The 25633-nt window shown below is 54.4% G+C and overlaps 2 protein-coding genes and 1 long non-coding RNA gene across 6 annotated transcripts; 2 read left to right on the top strand and 1 right to left on the bottom strand.

Annotated features, from left to right (window-relative positions):
• Positions 1–602: 602 nt before the first annotated feature.
• On the top strand, positions 603–2833 carry LENG9 (leukocyte receptor cluster member 9). Its single transcript, XM_050771751.1, is given in 6 exon segments — positions 603–1623; positions 1626–1838; positions 1841–1939; positions 1942–2031; positions 2034–2111; positions 2114–2833. Coding segments are annotated over 6 exon segments (1425 nt in total). The 5' UTR covers positions 603–947; the 3' UTR covers positions 2383–2833.
• LENG8 (leukocyte receptor cluster member 8) lies at positions 2455–14734 on the bottom strand. Of its 4 annotated transcripts, XM_050771685.1 has the most exons (16): positions 14581–14679; positions 12624–12716; positions 11745–11919; positions 11263–11364; positions 10394–10504; positions 9525–9777; positions 9116–9257; positions 8638–8841; positions 7960–8238; positions 7736–7876; positions 7282–7567; positions 6334–6435; positions 6180–6248; positions 5950–6079; positions 5661–5868; positions 2455–3702 (listed from the first exon to the last, which is right to left on the bottom strand). In XM_050771685.1, the coding sequence occupies exons 2-16, from the start codon at positions 12659–12661 to the stop codon at positions 3540–3542; spliced, it is 2403 nt and encodes an 800-aa protein (XP_050627642.1). In that variant the 5' UTR covers positions 12662–12716; positions 14581–14679; the 3' UTR covers positions 2455–3539. The 4 variants fall into 4 exon arrangements, with proteins under 4 accessions (XP_050627642.1, XP_050627641.1, XP_050627640.1 ...); XM_050771684.1 differs by having other exon boundaries at positions 2455–5868; positions 14633–14734; XM_050771683.1 differs by having other exon boundaries at positions 2455–5868; positions 14585–14683.
• Positions 14735–15226: 492 nt separating this feature from the next.
• LOC126943274 (uncharacterized) lies at positions 15227–18711 on the top strand. Its single transcript, XR_007721719.1, has 2 exons — positions 15227–15357; positions 18679–18711. It is a non-coding gene; the product is annotated as an uncharacterized LOC126943274 (long non-coding RNA).
• The last annotated feature ends 6922 nt before the right edge of the window (positions 18712–25633 follow it).

Raw genomic sequence — 25633 nt, 5'->3', positions numbered from 1 at the left:
TGGTTCTTTAAGGTCCCAGAAGGATGGGGCGAAACGTGCAAATGATTTGGACTGAGGGGCCAGGTTCTCTTAAGTTTCCCTGAGGGACGCGGCCGCAAATGTAAATCGCTTGGACTGAGGGCGGGTCCAGGTTCTTTAGAGACGTCCCCCTCAGGGGCGGGGCACACATGTATCACCAGGAAAGGGGCGGGGCACCACATGTAAATTACTTGGGGAGAGGCACACATGTAAATCACCCGGAAAGGGGCAGCACAAAAGGATCACCGGGAAAGGGGCAGGGCACGCATGTAAATCACCTAAAAAGGGACGGGGCACACATACAAATCACTTGGGAAGGGGAGAGGCACACATGTAAATAACCTAAAAGGAGCGGGGCACACGTAAATCACCCGGAAAGGGGCGGGGCATTACATGTAAATTACCCTGAAAGGAGCGGAGAACACATGTAAATCACTTGGGAAAGGGAGAGGCACCCATGTAACACACCTGAAATGGTCGGGGCACACGTAAATCACCCGGAAAGGGGCGGGGCACTACATGTAAATCACCTAAAAAGGGGCGAGGCACACGTAATCACCAGGAAAGGGGCGGGGCATTACATGTAAATCACCCAGAAAGAGGCAGTTCACACGTATCACCGGGAAAGGGGCGGGGCCAGGCTCCCAAGAGCTCCGGGAGACCGAGACGGCCGCAGCCTTTACGGAGCTCGCTTTCCTGGCGCTGGGGGAGGGCGCAGCTGGGAAGTCCCAGAGCAGCGGTGTCAGGCTCTCCACGAGGGAAGGACGGGGCCAGAGTCCTCGCGAGGGCCCGGGGCGTGGTCCCCTGGGCTGGGCCGGAGCGCGGGCCGCTGACGTCACTGTCGGGTGAAGCTCGGTGCCTCCAAGCGGAGCCGCCCTCCGTACGGGGTGACCTGGTCTGCGCGGCGGGCGTGCCAGCTCCCCGCACCCATGGCAGCGGCCAGAGGACAGCCGGAGTTGCCGCAGGAAGCCCCCGCCACGGAACCCCCGCCCCCGCCGGCCTGCCGCTTCTTCCTGGAAGGCCGCTGCCGCTTCGGCGCCCGCTGCCGCCAGCCCCACCCTGGGGCGCCGGCGCCGCCTGACTGCGAGGCGCAGCCCGAGGCCAGGGCCAAGAAGCCGCCGCTGCGCACAGCCGCAGATGTCATCCAGCGCATCCGCTGGGACCCGCGCCTCGACCCCGCCGACTTCTCGGTGGGCTACGTCGACCGCTTTCTGGGCGTGCGCGAGGAGCCCTTCAGCGCCTTCTGCTGGGACGAGCCGCTGGCGGCGCTCGGGCCCGGCGTGCTGGCCGTGCCCCAGCACCGAGTGCGCTTCTTCCGCTTCCGCGGCCGCCTCGTGTGGGACCGCGCCTCGCGCACCGACCTCGTCTTCGGCTCTGGCTCGACGGCGGGACGCGGGCCCACCATCCTGGACGCGCTGGACAGCGAGGGCGCCCACGGGGCGGAGGACGCCGAGTGGACACCGGCGGTGGCAGGGCAGGAGGCCCAGGCTGCCCCCGAGCGGGGGAGCACAGGGCCGCTCCGCACAGGGCACCAAGAGCCAGGCCTGGAGGAAGCCGGAGAGCTGGAGGCGGCCCAGGAGCACGCGCTTGGCGCAGCTGCTGATTTTGAACACTGGCCCCAAGGGGACGCCTCGCAGGAGTGACTGAGGAGGCACTGAAGCCAACAGCAGCCGCCAGGATCACATGGCTGCGAAGCAAGGAAGCACAGGCCCTGGCAGCCCCGGGGGGCCCCGCTGAGGAGACAGAAGCCGAGTGGGGTCCTGGGGCCTGGCCCGAGGACAAAGGGGCCCGCCTTAGTGTTGCAGCCCCTCGCCAACCGCACCCCATTTTGTGGCCCTCATGGTGACCCAGCCTGGGCTACAAGCAGAAGTGACCAAGGCCCAGGAACACCTGGTCCACGTGGCCCCACACCGCGCCGACTTCCTGTGCCCACCCAGAACCTACACCTGCCGCTGGCCCTGCTGCTACCGGCAGGCGCTGGGGAGGCGGCGGCTACCATCAGGTCTCTGAGACGATCCTCTTGGCCCTGGGGCTAAACACACCCCCTCAGCTGAGCTTTAGGGAGCTGGTCCTCCTGGGCCCTCATGTGCTCTGTGCCCACCCTCTCCCACACTGGAAGGCATGGCACAAATGCTGAGCCAGAGGCTGGAAGCCGAGGGGCTGAGTGTGCTACAGTCTCCAGGGCAGCTGCATCGACACCTCACCGTGGCCAAGGTGCCCCATGGTTCCCAAGCCCACCTCCCCAAGCTGGAATTCACCCTCAGCCAGAAAGTGGGGTGCCAGACCCTGCTGACACTCTGGCTGTGCCGGACGGGGAGGACACGGGGGCCTTTCCAGCCCCTGGCTGAGATCCCACTGGAGTGACACCCCCAAACCTCTGGAGACGACAATGGATGCAAACAGCCCACACAGGAAGGACAAAGCGGGAGCGTGCGCTCTCTCTCTCTCTCTCTTTAATTTTGGTTTCTCTCAAGCTTCCAAATGGTGCTCAGTGCTCCAAGGAAAGGAAGGAAGGAAGGAAAGGGAGGGGAGAGGAGGGGAAGGGAAGGCAGAGGAGGAACATCTGGAAAAAAAGCAGCCTGACAGTCCAGCTGTTTGCAAACTCATAGCACATCCTCCAGTTACATGGCAGAAGAGGGAGGGAGGGAGGGCCAAAAAGAAAAGGGAGAGGAGGAAGAAAAATAACTTAAACACACACACAAAGAAAAGAGAAGGCAACATGACGTGAGCTGGTGATCCATGAAGGCAGGGAGGGAGGGGAACCATTTTACCTGTGCTGAACCAAGGGAGGAATGCAGGGAGGAGGGAAGGAAAGGGGAAAAAAAAATCAGAAGAGACATTGGGGCAGAGGAAGGAGGGGACACGGAGACAACTTTATACAACTTGAGACGAGGCGGCCCGGCCGGCGTGTCCTCAGTGCGGTGTGGCGGCGGAGGATCTGGTGCTGGTGGTGCTGGCACTTCAGGGTGGGGGGCCAAGGACGGGCACAGTCTCTAAGCAGCTCCCCTCACCCCAAACACGGAGGCCCCAAAGGGCTGGGAACAAGAGTCTGTGGCGAAGCAGGTGAGGCAGCAGGCGGTGGGCAGGCTTGCTGGATGCCCCCGCCGCAGGCGGGCACGGGCTGGACGGCCTGTCTTCTTTCCACTGGCCCCCCGGCATGGGATGGGCCAGGGCGCCGGGTCGGGTACCGGAGTGCAAGCTCGAAAGAGAGAGAGAGAAAACACTGAGACAGCATTAGTGGAGTGAAAGGCGGACACAGATGAGCCTGCAGACCATGCCCCCAACCCTCCACTGCCCATCCCCTCCTCCCCAATCCCATCCCTCTGAGGCAAAAAATAAAAACGTAGAAAAATCTCTGTACAGACTCCCCGGTGGGAAAACGGGGGCAGGGATGGTGGCTCTTCCTGGAGCCCACTCCCCACAGATAAATTTACAACCCAAGTCCACGGCTCAAAAACAGAATCCGCAAAGGCAGCGCTGGGGGCTGCAGCCCCTGCCCCCGCCCCCTCCTCGCTGGGTGCTCAGAAGGCTGACAGCTGCGCCAGGCTGAGGCGGCAGTCGATGCTGGAGTTGTCCGGGCCCGTGTAGGCCAGGCCCAGGGGCTCTAGGAAGGCCCGGCAGGCGGCCTCGCCCTCGAAGGCCAGCTCGGCCTGCAGGTAGGAGACTGGCAGCGCAGGGCGGAAGCTATGGAGACAAGAGGAGAAGGTGATGAGGCGGGCGGGCGGGAGGGCAGGGGAGGGCCCCACGAGCGGGGAGGCCCCCCATTCGGGTACCCACAGGATTTCCTCAGCACAGTACCTGCTGGCTTCCCCACCCGCCTCCCAGCCTCCCCACCTCAGGGGCTTGGGGGGGCCCGGGGTGGGGTTAGTGGCCCCAGCCCCCAGCTGTGCCCCCCCTCGCCCTCACTTACCTGTGCAGGGGGCCAGGGAGGAGAGGGGACAGGCAGGGAAGGGCCCAGCGGGCTCCTCCGCTGGCTGAGGGGCAGGGGCCAGATGGAGGGAGCAACACGCGGCAGGGGATGGGGATGGCAGGGCTGCCAGGGCCACCGTGGGGACCCGGCCCTCGCTGCTTCCCCTGCCCTGCATGACAGTGTCTCTGGGAAGCCAGGCACAGGGGTGCCAGCCAGCACTCACCACTACATACTGAAAGCAGCCGCTTCTGGCCGCTGCTAAGCCACACGACTAAGCATCTAGCACGACCCAGGTCCTCAGAGCTCCCTGAACCCTCTTCCACAGGCGGTGCACCCTACCCTTTCCACACATACAGGAACCAAGGCACCAAGTGAGGGGCACTAAGTCCTGGAACCCGCTTCTGCTCCAAAGCCAGAGCTTCATGGAGGCCCTGGGATCAGAGTCCACGCCATCTCCCAGTCTCAGCTGGCAGGGCAGCGTCAGCCTCCTTGGGGGAAAGGTGCTGACACAATGAGGTCAATGACAGACTAGGGCCCCACCCACGAGGAGCCTCTCGGCTATGTTCCCAACCAAGGCCAATTAGGCATCGATTCACCAGGACGCTCCACCACAGGACCCTGTGCAGTCCAAAGCTTGAGAGCCGCCATTCATGGGGCCCATCATGGCAGTACACTGGGCAGCCTCCTGCCTCTAACTTCCCAAGCTGGCATGGAGCTCTGGGCACGGCATGCCACATGCTCGTCTGCTCCTGTGACTCCTACCCTGGCTCGGCCTCTCCCTGAAGTTGGCTTAATCCACACTAGATTCCAGGATGAGTCTCCCACCCTCCAGGCTGACGACCCCTCCCTAGCTCCAAACTCTGCTGTGACTATGACCTCAGAGGGCCACCTGGCCAGGCTCTCAAGGCCTCTCCAGTCCACTGGTCAACCTCTTCGACCAGAATTTCTCCACCTCGGCAAGACTGACCTCTGGGCCCCAGTGGCAGTGGTGGGGCTGCATACCTGGCCTCAGCACCCCTGGCCTCCACTCACTAGATGCCAAGAGCATCCCCTTGCTGTGACAACCGAAAACCTCTCTTGACATTGCCCAGCGTCGTCTGGGCACCTCAATCACCAGACAGAACCATGCGTCTAAACGTGAGTCAAGCAACTGTCCCCTATCCACAGCGAGCCAAGAGCAATGTCTAGTGAACAAAGGACACTGCAGGGGCCTGGCCTGACCAGGGGCCTTTGGCACCGCACCCAGTGTGGCCTCATCGCAGGCGTCTCCCTAAGTGTTTCTGGTGCTCTCCAAGGAGCTGCGTGGGACAGGGCCTTGTCCTGTTAGACCAGAGACTGCCTGGATGGTCTCTATGGTGGGAGCACAGCGACAAGCTGAGAAAGCAGAGACCTCAGGGTTCTGAGGAAGCCCAGAGCGAGGAGTGAACTAGGGGATCCAGGCAGGAGAGAACAGGAGGAAGAGACGCACAGACGGGGTGGAAAAGAGGCCCCAGAGGCAGTGAGCTGGGAACAGTGGGGAGGCGGGGAGGAGTGACCCGGAACACAGAGGTGGCCAAGAAGGAAAGCAAGAGGAACTGGAGAGGGAAGGGCTGAATGGAGAAAGATGGGGGAGCAAGGACCAGGAGAAGGGTCAGGGGCTAGGGGAGGCCTGCGGCCAGGAGCTGGTCTGAGAGGTGGTGTGAGGCAGAAGGATGGGAAGAGCAAGGGCAGAAGGGAGCTTGGCACCACATACGTTTTGATCATGGCTTTGAGGGCAACCTTGCGTTCCCGATCTGCAAACTTGTCCACGAGGTAGCCAGACATGCAAGGTGCATGGCAGTAGAGCCGGAAAAAGCGGTGGTAGTTGCCCAGGGCCCAGGCTGTCCTTAATGCCAAGGCGTGGGCCACGCAAGGATCTGCCTTCAGTTCTCGTGTGAGGTATGCCAGCTCCGTGGTGATGTCTAGCGCCAAGACAAAGAGGGTCAAGTCAGCAGGGCTCAACCCTGGGCACCACGGCCTCTGTCCCGGGGACTGGGCCTCACCTCCCGAGTTCTTGGTGAAGATGTAGTAGAGGATTCGGTAGGCAGTAAACTCGCCCACGTTGCCAGGCAAGTTCTCGGCGTACAGCGACTTGAGCTGCGTCTGGCACTGGTTAAACTCTTCATGGTCACCCTGCAAGGCAGAGGCATGGAGGGAGGAGAGCAGAGTGAGGGTGCTGAGGGCAGAAGAGCAGCAGGAAAGGGGCTGGGGAGGCCCGCAGAGGCCAGCTCACCTTCTCCAAGGCGATCCGGGCGTGGGTCTCATACACCTCCACCGTGAACTCGGTGCGGATGCCCTGCACCTGGGGCCGCGGGGCGAGAACAAGAGTCACAAGGAGCGGGAGGCAGGACTGGCTGAGGCCAGGCCCTTCCCAGCATGAGACTCACCGTCAGATCCTGCCGGATCGACTTCATCTGCTCGCAGGCAAACGCGTAGTCCTGCTTCTCTTTCCAGTGGGACTTCACCATGCATAGCGATTTTTTCAAAACCTGGAAAAGGAAACTGAATTAGCACTCGGAGTACAGCTCAGGTCCGGTAGGCAAGGGTTTCCACTGATTTGGTAGGAGAGTTGCAACATTAAGGAAAAAAACAACAAAAAAAGGCTGGACGCAGTGGCTCACGCCTGTAATCCCAGCACTCTGGGAGGCCAAGGCAGGTGGATCATCTGAGATCAGGAGTTTGAGACCAGCCTGGCCAACATGGTGAAACCCCGTCTCTACTGAAAATACAAAAATTAGCCGGGTGTGGTGGTGCACGCCTGTAATCCCAGCCACTGAGGAGGCTGAGGCAGGAGAATCGCGTGAAGCCGGGGAACGGAGGTTGCGGTGAGCCAAGATCACACTACTGTACTCCAGCTTGGGCAACAGAGCAAGACTCTCTCCCCCACCAATTAAAAAAAAAAAAAAGAAAAAACACACCAGACATGGGTTAAGAGTGGCCACCCCACACCCATTTCCCCGTAAGCACACGGCTGTTCACATGTTCTGCAGCAGAACAGTGAGGACGCAAACCCTGGGAAGCACAGCCCCCCGTGCCCCACAGCCCATGGGCCTGGGAGAAGGCTCTGTGCTCCCTGTCACCTAAGCCAGGGACCACGGCCCAGAGGGCAGGCGATTCGCTGGCCAAGCTGCACACCCACCATGCAGGATCCGGGTCAGCAGTGTGCCTTCGCGCTCCTCTCAGAACGCAGACCGGCCGAGGCTTCCCTGGCCGGGCTTCCCCTGCCATACCAGAGCCCCCATGTGGCCTCTGCCACCCTCCCTGGCTCGGCTCTCCAAGTCCTGAGCCAGCAGGGCCTCACAGAGCAGAACTGCCCAGCCCAGCCGGGCACTTACTGCCACAGGGCGCACGGTGGACGGGTCGGGGGCACAGGTGAGGCGCAGGTAGTGCTTGGTGATGTCAGGGCAGGTGCCCACGATCTGCAGCTCCTGCCAGTCAGGGTCGGCCCCGCTGCTCTCCAGGCTGCTCATCTGCAGCACCAGGGGCTCAAGGCGCAGACGGCGGGAGTGTCCATGCTGGAAGCGAGCTGCCCGCTTCTGCTTCTTCAGCTCGCGCTCGGGGTCCTCGCACTCCAGTGCCGCCATCTTCTTTCGACTGCGCTTGGTGGAAGCCAGATCATGCCTAGGAAGGGGTGAGGGCAGTGAGCGGGACGGGTGTCTCCAGCCACCCTACAGCCTCGCCTCTTTGGCAGCTGGCTATCCACCTGTCTAGCCTCTTCCTCCTTCTCCCACAGGTCCCCAGTACCCTCCTCCACCCTGGCCTGTGTCTCAAGCCCCTACCCAGTCTCACCTCTTCCCACGCTGCGCCCTGCCTCGGCCCCGATCCATATGGGCCCCTCGACCGCCCCGGCCCTTAGGGGGCGGGTTCCTGCGGCCCACAGGGTGACACTCGTTTCCTGAGTAGGAACTGTCGGAGTCTGAGTGGGAGTCACTGCAGGAAGAAGCAGGAAGATCAGGCCTGAAACGCCTCCCCCCTCCCCCACACACCCCCACCCCAGCCCGGAGCCTCAGTACCTTCTGCGGAAGTGGCGGGTTGGGGACCTGGAGGAGGAGCGGGAGCGGGAGTCTGTGCTGGACGAAGAGCTGTTGTCCTTCATGAAGACGTTGCGGTTGCCAAACTTGGTGAAGCTGTTGCCCCGGGCTCGACCAGCACCCCCAGCCCCCGGCGTCCCTCGCTGGGACGGGGCACCCCCGCCCCTAGTCGCTGAGCCCGCCCCTCTAGGAGGGTGAAGGCTGCTAGGGGCCTCCCACCGCTTCTTCTTAGGGCTCTCGGCCACAGGCTCCCGGGTCAGCCTGAGGATACAGCAGGGCAGGGCATTACCATCCCCGCCAGACACCGGCAGGACGGCCAATACCACCTCCCTCAATCTACCAACCTACCTCTGAAAGGAAAGGGGCTTACCCCAGGCGGCTCAGCTATCACAGTGCAGAAATGAGACGCACACCCAGGTTTTCTGTGTCCAGAGGGTGCGCTTAACCACTAAGCAATGCACACCTCTCCAGCATCCATGGTCCCCACCCCACCCCACTGGCCTCCCTCCAACCAGGACTTCATTCCCCTGGGATCCAACTTTCCAGTTCATTTCTCTTTGGAACTCCTGGTACCTGGGACCCCCAACTCTCCTACTTCCATACCCGGCCCGTGCCTCGCACAGCACCACCCTCCCACCTATGTCCCCCACCCACACTAACCCTGGCAGGGGCTCCCGGCTCCAGTCAATGGTATAAGCTGAGCCGTCCTGCAGCCGCGCCTGCAGCACCTCCTTGAGCAGCTTTTCCGTGCGGTCCTTGTCCTCCTCCGACTCACAGGCGGTGAAGCAGCGCTCCACATACTCTTTCATGTCCTGGGGCCAGTCGTCGGGCTTCCCAGACAGGTTCCCCCGGGCAGAGGACCCACTGCGGGAGGACAGATGAGGGGTTCGGTTGTAGAGAATTCCCAAACTCAGAAGACCATCCCCAGCACCACTCTGAGCCGACACACAGCGGGACACAGTTCCCATGTTCTCCTTCTGTCTCCTTCAGTGCTCACAGCAACCCCCAAGGGAGGGTCCTTCTCCCCTTTCCAGAGGTGCACACTGAGGCTCGGGGTGGGCAGCTGGCCAGTGGCACTGGACCACAGACGCTGAGTGCAGTGTGCGGGGCTGTGACGGGGCAAGTGGGCAGACGTCACCTGTGGTTCTGAGCTTTCTCAGGGTTGGGCTGGGGGCCGAAGCCGCCGTGCTGGCCCTCTGCGTTGGAGCCAAAGCTCTGAGTGGTGACAGCAAATGGTCGCTTCTGGATGTTGAACTTGAGACCTCCAGTCCCAGGGGCTGCTGTGAGGGCAGCAAAAACTAGAGTTAGGCCCTTCCCCAGCACATCCAGAGGTCCCCAGGAGACAGCAGGATGTGGAAATGCAGGGAGGAGCGGTCAGGTTCTAGAGGAGGGCTCCAGCACACACGTGCTGGTCCAAAGCAGCCCCACCCCAAGCCTGGCGATCACAACACCCAGAAATAAGGAGCAGCACACACCATATGCCTCACACCTAGGAGCTCTGTAAGGGCCCCAACCCCTCGAGCCTCCACACGGCTTTGCCGACTTACGTTTCATGCGGTTCCACAGTTGTTGGCCCTTCTTGGGCTTGGCAGGTTCAGTGTAGCTGTGTGGCCCATAGGCCTGGCCTGTGGCGGGCCCCGCCTGGCTGTGCTGTGTGGCTGGAGCTGTCCCAGGCTGAGGGCCACTGTTCAGCGTGTGAGCCCCATGCGGGGGATTTGAGGGCTGAGGGGGCTGAGCCGACGGCAGCTGCTGAGGGGGAGCCTGGTAGGACATGCTCTCATCCATGCCGGGGACTGGGGGCTGCAGAAGGAAGCAGGCGCTAAGCACGGGAGGCAGATTCGGGAGCTGGCGAGTGGCACTCAGCCCTCACCATGAGGACACAGTGGTCACAGCACTCGACCACAGCACCCTCCTGTGACCTTCCCACACGTGCTCATGCGAGTCCTCAGGGAGTAACAGCCACCGACAACACACGCACTCCAGCGTTGCCACGTGAGCACACACTCATAGAGCACGAGGACGAGGCCGCCATCCTTCCCGCTTCCGAGAGCGGACCGAGATGCGCACGTAATTACACCGGGGTGGGCACGCTGGGATTCAAACCCAGGCCTACCTGCCTCCTATGCACTAGCCCGGCCATCCCTCCAAGCTGCACCTTAAATGCAAAACCCACCCCGTGTGCGTGGCCACACTGCGGAAAAAGACGCCTTTCAACATCTCAGGTCTGGCCTTGGCTCGGCCTCAAACCCACCCTGGGTTCAAACACTATGCTTTGTCCTCCTCATTTTCAGACCAGGAGTTGCTTGGAAGGAAAAAAGCAGTTTAAGGAGCACAGGCCATTCCTCATTGACAGCTCACTCAAAAATCTACATTTCCTCTGCTTGAGCACGGCATGGGAGCTGGGCTAGGGTGTTACCTGGTTCAGAGTCCCTTGGTGCTGGGGTGCGGATGGCTGCTGGGGTGTGGCTGAGCCATAGGAGCTGGCCATCCCATACTGGGAAGGGGAGCCGTAGCTCTGGTACATGCTCTGCAAAGGTGCAGGGAGGGAGGGTTTAGTGGGAGGCCTGCCCTTTCCACTTCCCCAGCCCGCTCAGGAACTACACCAGCCATGGCCCTCTACCGATCCCTCACCCCTTTCTCTCTCCACTATATTAATGCACCACACCCTCTCATATACTAAAAAAAGAAAAATCTCTATCAATCCCGCATCTCACTTAGCTAGTTCTCAGAAAAATATAATCAACAATACTGAGTGCCAACTTTTCTAAGCACCACGACGAACAGTAAGAAGGAAAACCCATGAACTAATGAAGCTTGTGCTTGAATTACATGCCCGGCTGTAGACATCAATATATAATATATCCAGCAATAAGAATAATGAACAATAAAAAGGCAAAGAAAGGGAGAGAGACAGGCTGCAAGGCAGGAATGCTACTTTCAATCAGTGTGTCAGGTAGAGGCTCTCTGAAGGCGGCATCTGAGCAGAGACCTCCAAGAGGCGGTAACACAGGGAGCACTGCAGCCAGGGCAAAGCAAGAGCGGGCCTGGCGGGGGTGAGCATCAAGGAGGTCTCCGCTTTGATGGCCATGGCAGAATGAGCATGAGGAGAGAAGGGACCAGAACCAGGTACGTAGGACCTTGTGGCTCAAGGTGGGGACCTTGGAATGCACCTCATGGGCAAGTAGAGGGTTTCCAGCAGTCATCACCGCTATCTCCAGTCCATCCACCACCGGGCCCCATCCCGGCAGACTCCGCCCCGCCCCGCCCCGCCGGCTGGGCACTCACCATGGGATAGTAGTAGCTGTAGGGGTAGGCATAGTTGTACTGCTGGTACCACTGGTAGTACTGCTGCTGCTGCAAAGCTGAGGCTTCTGCCTGGGACACGTACTGTGGAAACAGAGAGGCACACGTGCCGTCAGCAGCCCAAATCCACAGGCGGCCCCCAAAGCACAAGCCTGTTGTTTACTGGTGGGTAATTGCCAAGGGATGAAACTGGGTTCATGTATCTGCAAAGTGAGCCGCCGTCTCCACCATGAGACTCACAGACGTTAGAGACCAGGGACATGGGCATGGCCTCCCTCTTCAGAGCCACATCACACCCTAGATTCCTCAAGGAAACAGAACTCTTCCGTTCAGACTTAGATACCCTGGAACAACTTTTTATGTTTCCCCTCAGAGCACCCCGTCCGAATGATACAAGAGAACGCCAGACTGTCTCTCTCCCACGACCACTGGCTCAGGGTACCCCAGCCCCATGTCCTTCTCACTTGTGCACTGGCCACAGGCCCATTGCTGCTGGACTTGGCAGAGCTGCCGGCAGCTCCTGACTTGCTGATGCTGGCCAGGGCCTGGCGGGCCTTCTCCCACTCCGGGTTCTCGTGCATTGGCGTCTCCATGCCATTCTCTCGGCCTGCCCCAGCCACCATGCTGTACTGAGAAGACCTGCAGAGAGAGGACCTCAAGTCACACCTGTTCTCCCCACTGTACACAGGTGGGCAAGTTGGGAGGCAAATTCCAGTCCCTGGATCCCAAATCTAACTGTCACTACCTATCTAAGCCTAAGTTTTCTAATCTGTACTATCCTGATAAAGGGTTTCTGCTTCAGAGTCTTCTGGGAGGGATAAATGAGATCACCCACTTCAGGTACTTATCCCAGAGCCTGGCACACAGGAGTTGTTAAAACCAAACAAACAAAAAAATTAACAGAACCCACAGAACTGAACACAGGCCCTGGCACCTCCTAGGGCTATGTCTTTCATGAATCAATGAATTCCGTCTGACATCACCCCAGTCGGCAGGTTATCACACTATTTTGAGAAAAAATAAGGAATTTGCAGAAAAACAAATAAATGAGTGTCTATTGAGTGTTGGGAATCTGCCTCCTAATTATACTTGCTTGAATGAATCATCATAATTCTGCAAAGCAAGCACTGTACTGTGAAAAATGAAAGCTCCAAGAGGTAAGGCTTGCCCCTCTCCACACAACCGAATGCTTCCCTCTGTGTTTGCCTCACCACCACCCCCAATCACAGGGATTGTGGCATCACTTCCCCTAAGGCCACGTGAGGTCCCACCCCAGAGGATAGCACTGGGTCTTGCTTCCTCTTTCCCTCCCGACCGGCCTCCATCCCTCTTGCCACACTAACCAATCTGTGCTACGTTGATCACCCACGTTGGCCGCCATCTGGACCTTGGGGTATAAGGGGTGGACCTCGGGAGCCAGACTGCTTTTTCACTGTCTATGAGAAAAAGAATGAGTTAGGGAGACTTAAGGGGGAGCTAAAAACATGTCACAAAGTGGGGAGGAAAAGTAGATGAACTCACAAGAAGCCAAGTAGAAAAGGGGAGGCTGACAGAGAAGCCACTGGGGTCAAGGATCTGAAGAGTTCTGGGTGTGGACTAAAAAGGCTGGAGTATGAGGAGAAGCCCCTGGCCACTTTGTAGTGCTCCAGGTGGAAAACGAAGGATTTGGAAACAGGGAAGCCAGAACAGACTTCCCAAAGGGAAGGAGAAGGGTCTGAAATCCATGGGAGCAAAGAGAGGGTGTGATGAAAGGTCGAGAGGGTGGGAGTGCCTCCACCAAGGGGGAAAAGTTCTAAAAAAAATTCTAGGGGCCAGGTGTGGTGGCTCACGCCTGTAATCCCAGCACTTTGGGAGGCCGAGGCAGGCGGGTCACCTGAGGTCAGGAGTTCGAGACCAGCCTAACCAACATGGACTAACCCCGTCTCTACTAAAAATACAAAATTAGCTGGGCATGGTGGCACATGCTTGTAATCCCAGCTACTAGGGAGGCTGAGGCAGGAGAATCGCTTGAACATGGGAGGCGGACGGCAGTGAGTTGAGATTGCGCACCACTGCTCTTCAGCCTGGGCAGCAAGGGTGAAACTTTGTCTCCAAAAAAAAAAAAAAAAAAAAAATTCTAGGGAATACGGGTTGTGAAAGGAACCTGAACCAAGAGAACAGATGCTATAATGAGAAGAGTCTGAGGGAACCCTTAAGGCTGAGAGGGTGGAAAGGTTTCCGAGAACTCTAAAAAAGACAATGCCGACGTGAACCCCAACGTGAAGAAATGGGTTCTTAGCACCGACAGACTGATTTCAAACAGGTCTCGGAAGGGCAGTAAGGAGACCGACGTGGGAGTCCTCAGTGGGACTACCCCTGCCTGCTTCCACGGGAGGTTCCCGGAAGCAGGGGTAGGGCTGGGAGAGAAAAGGGATCACCTTGGTTGGGTGTCTGGACATAAAGCTTTGGAAATGCCAAACAAGACCCAAAACATGTTCAAGGAATTAAGAGTGGGGTAGAGAGAACTGGAAGGAAAGTGGAGTGTCTCCGGGGCGAGGACGGCGAAGCCTAAACTCCCGCGAGGGAGTAACCGATAAGTAGGATAATGAATCCCGCAGGAGAACCGGAATTCTCCCAAGTTGACGGGATAGGAACAGGAGTCTGGAGCTGGGGAAAAACCCTAGAAACGCAAAGGCTTAACTTAAACAGGACATAGGGCGTGAGTGGAGACGAGGGATCGTGGCGGGGACACAGGAAAACGCGCCCCCGGGCAGAACGGAGATCAGAAATAAGGTCAGGAGTTGGGGGCTGGGGAGAGGACTCCCCGACGGGTCTCAAGAACGGGGACAGGCACCAGACGTGAGGCCTGGGGTCCCGGGAGCACCTGGCCGTCCCGCAGGCTGGGCGAAGGCAAAGGAGGACGCCGGGTGGAGGAGGCCGCCCGGATCCCCAAGACTGGCCACGGAGCCACTGCCCAGGCCGCGCCTGCGCACCACGCCCCAGAAAGACTCGCTGGAGTCGCCCGTCGCCCGGGGCAACACCCGGTCAATGGAGAGTTAGGGGCGCGCCCCGGGGCCCCAAGAACTCCGAGGGAGAGGGACGGGGAGTGGAAGACTACGGCGCACGCGCGCTAGTGCCCGAACGCGCGCCCCCAGGCCCGGTGCGCAGGCGCAGTGGCTTCCCCCTGCCCCGCCACACCCTGTCGACGCTCGCGCGCGGCGTCTGCTGCTGCGACAGCCGAGAAGGCCTCGGGGCTCGCGGGACGCTAGACCGAAAGGAGATGCTATCCCCGCCCGCCTGCTCGCCCGCCGCTCCCCTTACCAACCAGGACCCTTCGCTGCAGGGACACGCCAACAACCACCCAGGCGATTACCAACACGGCCACGACACAGCTCGGCCACCCGGCTAGCTCTGGTCTTCTTTGGCTTCGACGTCCTGACCGCGGCGTCCTGACGTCACGCGGCGGCCTCGCCCCGCCTCGCTCGGCCCTGCACAGCCAATGACCGCCACGAGCTACGCTTGAGCCCGCCCTCCCGCCTACGCACTTACGCATGAGCGTTTTAAGGCAGGCCGGAAGTCTGGGTGGGGACGGTGGCCCCGAGGGGACAAGTGAGGCCGCATTAGCTGGTTTTGCCTCCCACGCAGCCCCGTTTTGTTGTTGTTGTTGTTGTTCTCCTCCGAGACGGGGTATTGCTCTTGCTCTGTCATCGCCCAGGATGGAGTGCAGTGGCGCAATCTCGGCTTACTGCAACCTCCGCCTCCCGGGTTCAAGCAATTCTCCTGCCCCAGCCTCCGGAGTAGCTGGGATTACAGGCGCGCGCCACTATACCCGGCTAATTTTTGTATTTTTAGTAAAGACGGGGTTTCACCATGTTGGCCAGGCTGGTCTCGAACTCCTCACCTCGTGATCTGTCCGCCTCGGCCTCCCAAGTGCTGGGATTACGGGCGTGAGCCACCGCGCCCGGCCGCAACCTTGTTTTGACTGAGTCAGTGGGAGCCATTACTGTTCCTCCATGTACACTGGCGTGACAAGAGTTCCGGGATTGTCCACAGCACCGTGATGTGGAAGCCCTGGGGAGAGAATGATAAAGAAAGGGGGTGAGGAACAGCTTCCCCCGGAAGAGCGGGCTTCCCTAGTCAATGAATCTGGAAGGGCGCAGTGGAGGGGGCGCGGCGAGTTCAGATGGATGGAGGCTGGAAGCTGGTGCGGTTGGAGGAGGATGGGTGTAGCAGTTGGCAGGGGCGCTGGGGTGGAAGTGTGTGGGGTCACAGGTGTGTAAGGGTGGGCGCGGAGCGGACCCCCAGAGGTCACTGAGGTCAGGCTGAGACATTGGACCAAATCTGTACATAGGCATTTCTCTGAACTCCGCGCCACCTGTTTCCATCCAGGACTCGGATACAAATTATCCAGTCCGCTGCAGGGACCGGTCACTGTGTCACAGTAAGTGGTAGGATTTAAGAGGCAGTTTTCCTCCTTTTTTTGTACCATTATGAACTTGTAGCTTGAAAAGCACATACCATTTTCATAACTACGTATTATTTTGTTAATGCTAGCATAGATCTTTTTCCGTTATTTTACTGTGTGTGGTGGGGGGTCGTTTTCTTTTGTTTTTGTTTTTGTTTGGGTTTTGTTTTTTGGGTTTTGGTTTTGGTTTTGGTTTTTTTTTTTTTGGTACCAAACTTTTTGTTCCGGAATAATTTTGGATTTATTCAAAACCTTGCCAATGCCGGGCGAGGTGGCTCACACCTCTAATCCCAACACTTTGGGAGGCCGAGGTGGGTGGATCACCTGAGGTCAGGAATTCAAGATCAGCCTGGCCTGGCCGACATGGTGCAGTCTTGTCTCTACTAAAAATACAAAAATTAGCTGGGCGTGGTGACGCGTGCGCCTGTAATCCCATCTGCTCTGGAGGCGGAGGCAGGAGAATCGCTTGAACCCAGGAGGCCGAGGTTGCAGTGAGCCAGGGTTACGCCATTGTACTCCAGCCTGGGCGACAAGAGTGAAACTCTTGTCTCAAAAAAAAGAAAAGTTGCAAAGATCATAATGCAGTCCAGCGTATTTTATGCCCAGTTTCATCTGATGCTGTCATCAGAAGCATCAATAAAAGTGCTTTGTTACAGATACTGACAGGATACGTTAGTGTAACTAAACCCCAGACTTTACTGGGATTTCACCTTTTCCTCCAATGTTTTCTTTACATGCCAGAGTCCAAGCCAGGACCCACGCTCCATTTAGCTTTCTTTTACCTGTTGTTTAGGGCGGGTTTCTTGTAGATAGCATGTAGTTGGATCTTGCTTTTTTTTTGCCCAAGCGAACAGTCTCTGCCTTTTAAAAGAGGTGTTTATAACTGTACTTTTATTTTTTATGTCTTATTCTTTTAGCATTCTGTAACAGACACAGCGATAAAATGAAATGACTGGAACTTAAAAGTGAAAACTCTTTACAATTAAGCCCACAATTAGATACATTTATCTTACATGTCAGTAAAAAAAAAAAAAAAAAAAAAAAAAAAAAAAAATTATGAAAACAGGACGAATTATATCACAAAAGAACCCCAAAATAGAAAAAATACCTAAGAAATGTGTCTAACCATGAAAAGTACTGTTCTTTTGGTGTCTTCTGTGTACTTAAGTACAAAACATTGTTGCCTCTGATTAATGCACCCTGTACTTATTTTTCTGTTGTCCAGTTACATATTTGGTCGAATCCAGGGCTATGTTCATGTACCATCCAGGCAAACCAGCACCCCTCCCTTAATCCACTTCAGAATTTTACCCCAACTGTCTGATGATTTGCTCTAAGAAGTCACTAGGGGGTTGCTTTTTTTTAAAATCAATTATTTTATTTTATTTTTTTTTTTGAGACTGCTATGTTGCCCAGGCTGGAGTGCAGTAGCACGATGTCAGCGTACTGCAACCTCTGCCTCCCAGGTTCAAGCAATTCTTGTGCCTCAGCCTCCCAGTAGCTGGGATTACAGATATGCACCACCACACCCAGCTGAGTTTTGTATTTTTAACGGAGACGGTTTCACAGTGTCGAGCAGGCGGGTCTCGAATTCCCAATCTCAGGTGACCTGCCCGCCTCCGCCTCCCAAAGTGGTGGAATTACAGGCATGAGCCACTGCGCCTGTCCAGTAGGGCGTTGCTTCTGAACACTTATTTTAATAATCTTGGGTGGGCCAGGTGCGGTGGCTCACGCCTATAACCCTAGCACTTTGGGAGACTGAGGCAGGTGGATCACCTGAGGTCAGGAGTTCTAGACCAGCCTGGCCAACATGGCGAAACCCCGTCTCTACTAAAAATACAAAAAAATTAGCCAGGCGTGGTGGCGCATGCCTGTAATCCCAGCTACTCCGGAGGCAGGAAACCTGAGTTGTAATCCCAGCTCTTTTACTTAACCAGCCGTATGAGTTGGAAAACTCATTATTTCCCTTCTCTTGGCTCCAGATTCCTCATCTTGCAGCTGGGATCCAGAGTTCATACTCCAGGAGCCCAACTACAGCAAAAACCAAAACTGTACTTTTTTTTTTTTTTTTTTTTTTTTGGAGACAGGGTCTCTCATTCTGTCACCCAGGCTGGAGTGCAGTGGCGTGATCTCGATCTCAGCCCACAGCAGCTTCAACCTCCCAGGCTCAAGTGATCCTCCTGCCTCAGCTACACAGTGTGATGGTATTTTGTTATAACAACCAGCATGTAGTTAAGACATTTATTGAAGGATGTCTTGGTTCCTTCCAAGTTTTTGGCAATGATCCATAAAGCTGCATAAACATGTACGTGCAGAGTTCTTTGTGGGCACAGGTTTTCAGCCCATCTGTGTAAGTACTGGGGAGCACTGTTGCTGGTTTGTATTCTACCAGTATGTTTAGGATTATGAGAGACTGCCGCACTGTCCTCCAAAGTAGCTGTACCATTCTGCATTGCCAACACCAAGTAATGAGAGTTTCTGTTGCTCCACATTTCTGCCAGCATTTGGTGGTGCCAGCATTTTGGATTTGGCATTCTAATAGGTATGTAGTGGTGTCTTGTTTTTTTGTTGTTTTTTTTTTTTTTTTGAGACAGAGTCTCGCTGTGTCTCCCAGGCTGCAGTGCAGTGCAGTGGTGTGGTCTCAGCTCACTGCAACCTCCTCCTCCCGGGTTCAAGCGATTCTCCTGCCTCAGCTTCCCAAGTAGCTGGGGCTATAGGCGCCCGCCACCACACCCGGCTAATTTTTGTATTTTTAGTAGAAACGGGGTTTCACCATGTTGGCCAGGATGGTCTCGATCTCTTGACCTCGTGATCCACCTGCCTCAGCCTCCCAAAATGCTGGGATTACAGGCGTGAGCCACCACACCCGACCAGTGGTGTCTTGTTTTAATGCGCAGTTCCCTAATGACATACGACTAACATCTTTTCCTATGCTTATTTGCCATCTATATTAGGGTTCTCCAGAGGGCCAGAACTAACAGGATATATGTATATATTGAAAGGGAGTTCATTAGGGAGAATTGGCTCACACGGTCATCAGGCGAAGTCCCACCACAGGCCGTCTACAAGCTGAGGAAGGAAGAAGCCAGTCATGTCTCCAAGTCCGAAAGCCTCAAAAGTTGGGAAGCCAATGGCCAGCCTTCAGTCTGTGTCAGAAGGCCCAAGAGTCCCCAACAAACCACAAGGAGAAGTTCAGGAGTCCAAAGGCCAAAGAACCTGGAGTCTAATGTCCAAGGACAGGAAGCATCCACCACAGGAGAAAGATGAAAGCCAGACGACTCAGCAAGCCAGCCCCTCCCACCTTCTGCCTGTTTGTTCTAGCCACGCTGGCAGCCAACGGGATGGTGTCCACCCACACTGAGAGTGGGTGTTCCTCTCCCACTCCACTGACTCAAATGTCAGTCTCCGCTGGCAACACCTCACAGACACACCCAGAAACAATCCTTTTTTTTTTTTAAGACAAAGTCTCACTCTGTCACCCCGGCTGTAGTGCACTGGCACCATCTCGGCTCACTGCAACATCCGCTTCCCGGGTTCAAGCAATTCTTCTGCCTCAGCCTCCTGAGTAGCTGGGACTACACGTGCCAGCAGGTTCGGCTAATTTTTGTGTTTTTAGTAGAGACGGGGTTTCACCATATTGGCCAGGCTGGTCTCAAATTCTTGCCCACCTCGGCCTCCCGCAGTGCTGGGATTACAGGTGTGAGCCACCGTGCCCGCCTTCTTTTCCTGTTTTTTAATCAGATTGTTTTCCTGTTAACTGAGTTTTCAGAGCCCTTTGTATATCTTGGATAACAGTCTTTAATGAGATAGGTCTCTTGCAAATAGTTTATCCCAGGCCGCAGCTTGTTTTCTCATCATATTAAAAATGTTTTTCAAAGAGCAGAGGGTTTTTTTTATTATTATTTTAATAAAGTCCAGCTTGTAAGTTTCTTTCATGGAGCACGCCTTTAATGTATCAAAAAATTTATCATGGCGGGATACAGTGGCTCACAGCTATAATCCCGGTATTTTGGGAGGCTGAGGTGGGCGGATCACTTGAGGCCAGGAGTTTGAGACCAGCCTGGCCAACATGGTGAAACCCCATCTCTGCTAAAAATACAAAAATTAGCCGGGCGTGGTGGCGCACAACTGTAATTCCAGCTACTCAGGAGGCTGAGGCGCGAGAATCACTTGAACCCAGGAGGCAGAGTTTGCAGTGAGCCAAAATTCTACCAGTGTACTCCAGCCTGGGCAACAGAGTGAGACTCTTGTCTCAAAAAAAAAAAAAAAAAATTTCACAAAACCCAGTCATCTAGATTTTCTCCTAGGTTGTCTTCTAGGAGTTTTATAGTTTTGCATTTAACATTCAGGTCTATGATCCATTTTGAATTAATTTTTGTGAAGAGACTAAGGTCTGTGTCTAGATTTTATTTATTTATTTTTGGCATGTTGATGTCCACTTGTTCCAGCACCATTTGTGGGGAGAGGTTTGAGCATTTTTTATGATACTGTTCTTTTTCTTTCTTTTTTTTTTTTTTTTTTTTTAGACGGAGTCTCACTCTGTCATGCAGGCTGGAGTGCAATGGCGTGGTCTCAACTCACGGCAACCTCTGCCTCCCAGGTTCAAGCAATTGTCCCACCTCAGCCTCCCAAGTAGCTGGGACTACAGGTGTGCAGCAGCACACCCAGCTCCTTTTTGTATTTTTAGTAGAGACAGGGTTTCACCATGTTGGCCAGGCTGGTCTCGAACTCCTGACCTCGGGATCCGCCTGCCTCGGCCTCCCAAAGTGCTGGGATTACAGGCGTTGAGCCACCGCACCCAACCTTATGATACTGTTCAATCTCTGCTCTGCGCCCACCACCACATCCAGCTAATTTTTGTATTTTTTGGTAGAGACGGGGTTTTACCATATTGACCAGGTTGGTCTCGAACTCCTAACCTCAGGTGGTACGCCCGCCTCAGCCTCCCAAAGTGCTGGGATTACAGGCGTGAGCCACTGCGCCTGGCCTTGTCTTCACTTTTGAAAAACAGTTTCAATGAGTATAGAATTCTAGGTTGACTACTTTTTTCTTTTGCTACTTTAAGAATTTTCTTACACTGCTTTCTCACATTGTTTCCAGTGAGAAATCTGGTGTCATCCTAATTTTTGTTCCTCTGTTTATAAAATATTTTTGTTTTTCATCTGGCTGTTCTCAAGATTTTCTCTTTATTACTGGTCTTAAGAAATCTGATTAGGATGTGTCTTGGTTTTTGTGTTTCTTCTGCTTGGGGTGTGTTGAGTTTCTTGGATCTTTGGTTTTATAGTTTGTATCAAATTTGGGAAATTTGGGGTTGTTATTTCTTTAAACACTTTCTCTGTTCCTTTCTCTCTCCTTATGGGCCTCCAGTTACACATATATTAGAATATCCCACCACTCACTAGTGTTCTTTCCATTTAAAAAAAATATATATTCATTCCTTTTGTGGCAGGGCATGGTGGCTCATGCCTGTAATCCCAACACTTTGGGAGGCCAAGGCAGTAGGATCATTTGAGCCCAAGAGTTTGAGACCATCTTGGGCAACATGGTGAGACCTCATCTACAGAAAATGTTTAAACATCAGCCAACCATGGGCCGGGTGCAGTGGCTTACACCTGTAATCCCAGCACTTTGGGAGGCCAAGGCGGGTGGATCACGAGATCAGGAGATGGAGACCATCCTGGCTAACATAGTGAAACCCCATCTCTACTAAAAATACAAAAATATTAGCTGGGTGTGGTGGCGGACGCCTGTGGTCCCAGCTACTTGGGAGGCTGAGGCAGGAGAATGGCGTGAACCCAGGAGGCGGAGCTTGCAGTGAGCCAAGATCACGCCACTGCACTCTAGCCTGAGCAACAGAGCGAGACTCCGTCTCAAAAATAATAATAATAATAAAATTAAAATAAAAAAATTAGCCAAGCATGGTGGCATGCGCCTGTAGTCCCAGCTACTCGAGAGGCTAAAGTGGGAGGATCGCTTGAGCTGGGGAGGTTGAGGCTGCAGTAAGTCATGATCATGCCAGTGCACTCCAGCCTAGGTGACCGAGTGAGACCCTGTCTAAAAAATAAATAAATAAATCATTTTTTAAAATGTTTCATTTGGACAGTTTCTAATGCTGTCTTCCAGTTCATGAATCTTTTTTTCCCTGCAATGTCTAACCTGCTGTTCTAGCCAGTGCATTATTTCTTTCAGACATTGTAATTTCTATCTCTTGATATCCAATTTGGGCTTTTTTAATATCTTCTATATCTGTAAAGAACTTTTGAACATATGGAGTACATTATAATAGTGGTTTTAATGTTCTTACCTACTTATTCTAACTTCTGGGCCCATTTCAGTTGAATGATTTTTATCCTCACGATGTGCCCTATTTTCCTGCTTGTTGCATATTTGGTGACTTTGTTATTGGATACTAGACAATGTCAGTATTACCTTGTCAGGCGCTCGTTACTTTTGTGTGCCAGTAAATATTCAAAAATTTGAGAATGCAGTGACGTTACGTGGAAGCAGCTCGATCCTTTCAGGTTTTGCTTTTAAAATTTCTCAGGTGGGGCCAGAACAGTGTTTAACCGTCTGTTCCCCACAGTTGACGTAAGACCCTTCTCAGTGCTCTCCCCAGTGTTCCTTCAATTATGAGTTTTTTCTGGCAGGAACAATGCCTTGTCAAACCCTGTGTGAGTCCCCAGAACTCAGGCACTATTTCCTTCAGTCCCTCCAGGTGGTTATTTCCCTGGCATTCTAGTCCATTCAGGCTGCAGTAATGGAGGACCATGGACTAGTGACTCAAAAATAACAAACACTTATTTCTCACAGTTCTGGAGGCTGGAAGTCCAAGATAATTTATTTTTATTTTTATTTATTTATTTTTTGAGATGGAGTCTTGCTGTGCTGCCCAGACTGGAGTGCAATGGCATGATCTTGGCTCACTGCAACCTCTGCCTCCCGGGTTCAAGAGATTCTCCTGACTCAGCCTCCCAAGGAGCTGGGACTACAGGCGCTCACCACCACACCCGGCGAATTTTTTGTATATTTAGTAGAGACAGGGTTTCACCATGTTGGCAAAGCTGGTCTCTTAACACCTGAGCTCAGGTGATCTACCCGCCTCGGGCTCCCAAAGTGCTGGGATTGCTGGGATTACAGGCGTGAGCCACCGCGCCCGGCCAGTTTTTTGTATTTTTAGTAGAGACGGGGTTTCACCGTGTTGGTCAGGCTGATCTTGAACTCCTAACCTCGGGCGATCCGCCTGCCTCAGCCTCCCAAAGTGCAGGGTGAGCTATCGCGGCCGGCCCATAACTGCATTCTCAAAACAAAGCTCAGACTCTGCTCTCTCCTCTGCTCACGGAGTCCTCCCAGCTCCGCCTCAGTGTTCCCTCCCTGTCCCATGGCCTGGAAACTTGTAACAGGACCCTGCGGCAATTTTAGGGCTTTTCTTGATGTTTCCCATCCCTCAGGGATCACTTTCTTGTGAGAGTCTTGACTGCTGTTGTTTTCTTGTATTTGCTCTGGTTTTGGGGGGCCGTTGCAGCAAGGAGAGCAAGTCCAGACTCTGTGACTCCACCGTGGTCGGAGTGGAAGCCCCCATAGGTAACATTCTAAAAATAACCACTGGATTTTCCTTTTGTAAAGGTTGGGTAAAATGCCTTCTTTTTTTTTGTTTTTGTTTTTTTTTTTTTTTGAGACAGAGTCTCACTCTGTTGCCCAGGCTGGAGTGCAGTAGGTGCGATTCCAGCTCACTGCAACCTCCACCTCCCAGGTTCAAGTGATTCTCCTGCCTCAGCCTCCTGAAGAGCTGGGATTACAGGCGCCTACCACCATGCCTGGCTAATTTTTGTATCTTTAGTAGAGACGGGGTTTCACCGTGTTGGCCAGGCTGGTCTCAAACTCCTGACCTCAGGTGATCGCCTGCCTCAGCCTCCCGTAGTGCTGGGATCACAAGCATGAACGATGGCGCCCGGGGCCAACTTCTTGATAAAAGATCACCCCCAGGCTCATTGGCATGGGAGATCAAGCAGCTGAATCTCAAGGTACTTTGCACCCACCCAACAGTAACAGTCAGCGGTTGCCTGTGCTTGGGAAATGGGCTCAGGGGCACTAGAGGGCAGTGTTTGAGAGGAAAGAAGTCAGCACAGCAGCAGGGCCTGCCCCGGGGCAGACAGCCCACATGGTCAGGAAAAAGTGAGTGAACGGATGTTGTCCCCAGAACCCCTCCCTGAAATTGCAGTTGATTTTTATTCCCCACCTCAAGCCCACATATCCAAAGCTTCCTCTGAACGCTCCTTGCAGTGCACAAGATAGAAATGATTGACAGGCACGGAGCCGCGGCGGGCCCCACGCTGGACACCAGCATCTGGCACCGTGGGTCACCAAGCACCAACCTGATCTCCTCGGAGCCAGGTGTGTGTTGGGATTCAGGATTTTTCCGTTTCAAAGGTAGTATGATCTCTACTCCACAGGGCACACGGCACCCTCAGTGCTCAGCACAGCAGTGGGCAGCAGCCTGGTGAGCTTTTCTGCAGGGAAGTGTGTGAACGTTCACGCCGAGCGGGGTCAGTCACGTCTGTGAGTCATCTCCCACCAACACAGGTCAGGTTTTCCCACCCAATGAGCTTGGGGATGGCTTCACTTCGAAGCTCTTTGGATCTGTGGATTCTGGAATTTTGGATTTGTGATACCCATTTGATCAAAGAGGCAACCAAAGGCCGGACGCGGTGGCTCACGCCTGTAATCTCAACACTTGGGGAGGCCGAGGCGGGAGGATCATGAGGTCAGGAGATCGAGACCATCCTGACTAACACAGTGAAACCCCGTCTCTACTAAAAATACAAAAAAAAAAAATTAGCCGGGCGTGGTGGCGGGCGCCTGTAGTCCCAGCTACTCGGGAGTCTGAGGCAGGAGAATGGTGTGAACCTGGGAGGCGGAGCTTGCAGTGGGCCAAGATTGCGCCACTCACTCCAGCCTGGGCTGGAACAGAGCGAGACTCCGTCTCAAAAAAAAAAAAAAAAAAAAGAGGCAACCAAGGTCTAATGGGTCAAGTGACTTTCCACATCCGTGAAGGTCATGAGAAGCAAGACCAGGATGGTGGCCCAGCAGTGTCTTCAAGGATAAGCTGGGCCCTTCACCGTGCAGGCCCCTCTCCGTTGGTCCACTCTGCCACTGCTGTCTGCCACACCCTGCCCTGATATCTCCTCTCTGCCAGGTTTTTCCCTCACGTCCTCAACTCAGCCAAGAGCTGGTTTCTTCCAGAAAGAGCCCTGCTGTCAGGTGATTTATCGGACTTCTCTTTTTTTGGATGTTTGTTTTCAGGGTTTAGCTGATCAAAGTGGTATCGTTGTAACAGGCAGCTCTAAATATAAGTTTTCAGAGGCCTGTGTGTCTTTTTCTGTAAATCAATTCCCAAAAGCAGGATTGTTGGGGCATGGGGTGTATGCAGTTTTGATCTGATCACATACAAGCACATTTTTTTTTTTTAAGGGATAGTGGCAGTTTGCAGCCTCAGAAGTGTTTTGAGTGCCTGTTCCTCCAGATCCTTGCCCGCCCAGGACGTCAGCACTCTTGTTAATTTTATTGTATCTGGGTAGTGAAAAAGAGTAGTCTCTCATTCTTTCAAACTGCATTTCCCAGTTATTAGAGTTTGAATCTTTTTGTCTGTTTACTGATGTTGGAATTTTTACTTTATTGAATATTCATCTCAGTCGATTACTTTTAAATGGGTTGTCTTTTTCTTAGTTTATGAAAGCTTTTGTAGATTATATCTGTTAAGAATATATTTAGATTATATCTTTTAAGAATAATATATTTCTGCATCACAACTTTTAACACACATGCACACACACACACACACTCTCACACTCTCTCTCACTGTTCCCCAGTCTATCAATTTGCCATTTGACTTTACGGCATTTTTTTTGAATC

Source organism: Macaca thibetana, chromosome 19 (assembly GCF_024542745.1).
Source record: "Macaca thibetana thibetana isolate TM-01 chromosome 19, ASM2454274v1, whole genome shotgun sequence".
In the NCBI taxonomy this organism is placed as follows: Eukaryota; Metazoa; Chordata; class Mammalia; order Primates; family Cercopithecidae; genus Macaca; species Macaca thibetana.
The sequence above is the reverse complement of the archived record's forward strand: the minus strand, read 5'-3'. Positions and strand labels throughout refer to the sequence as shown.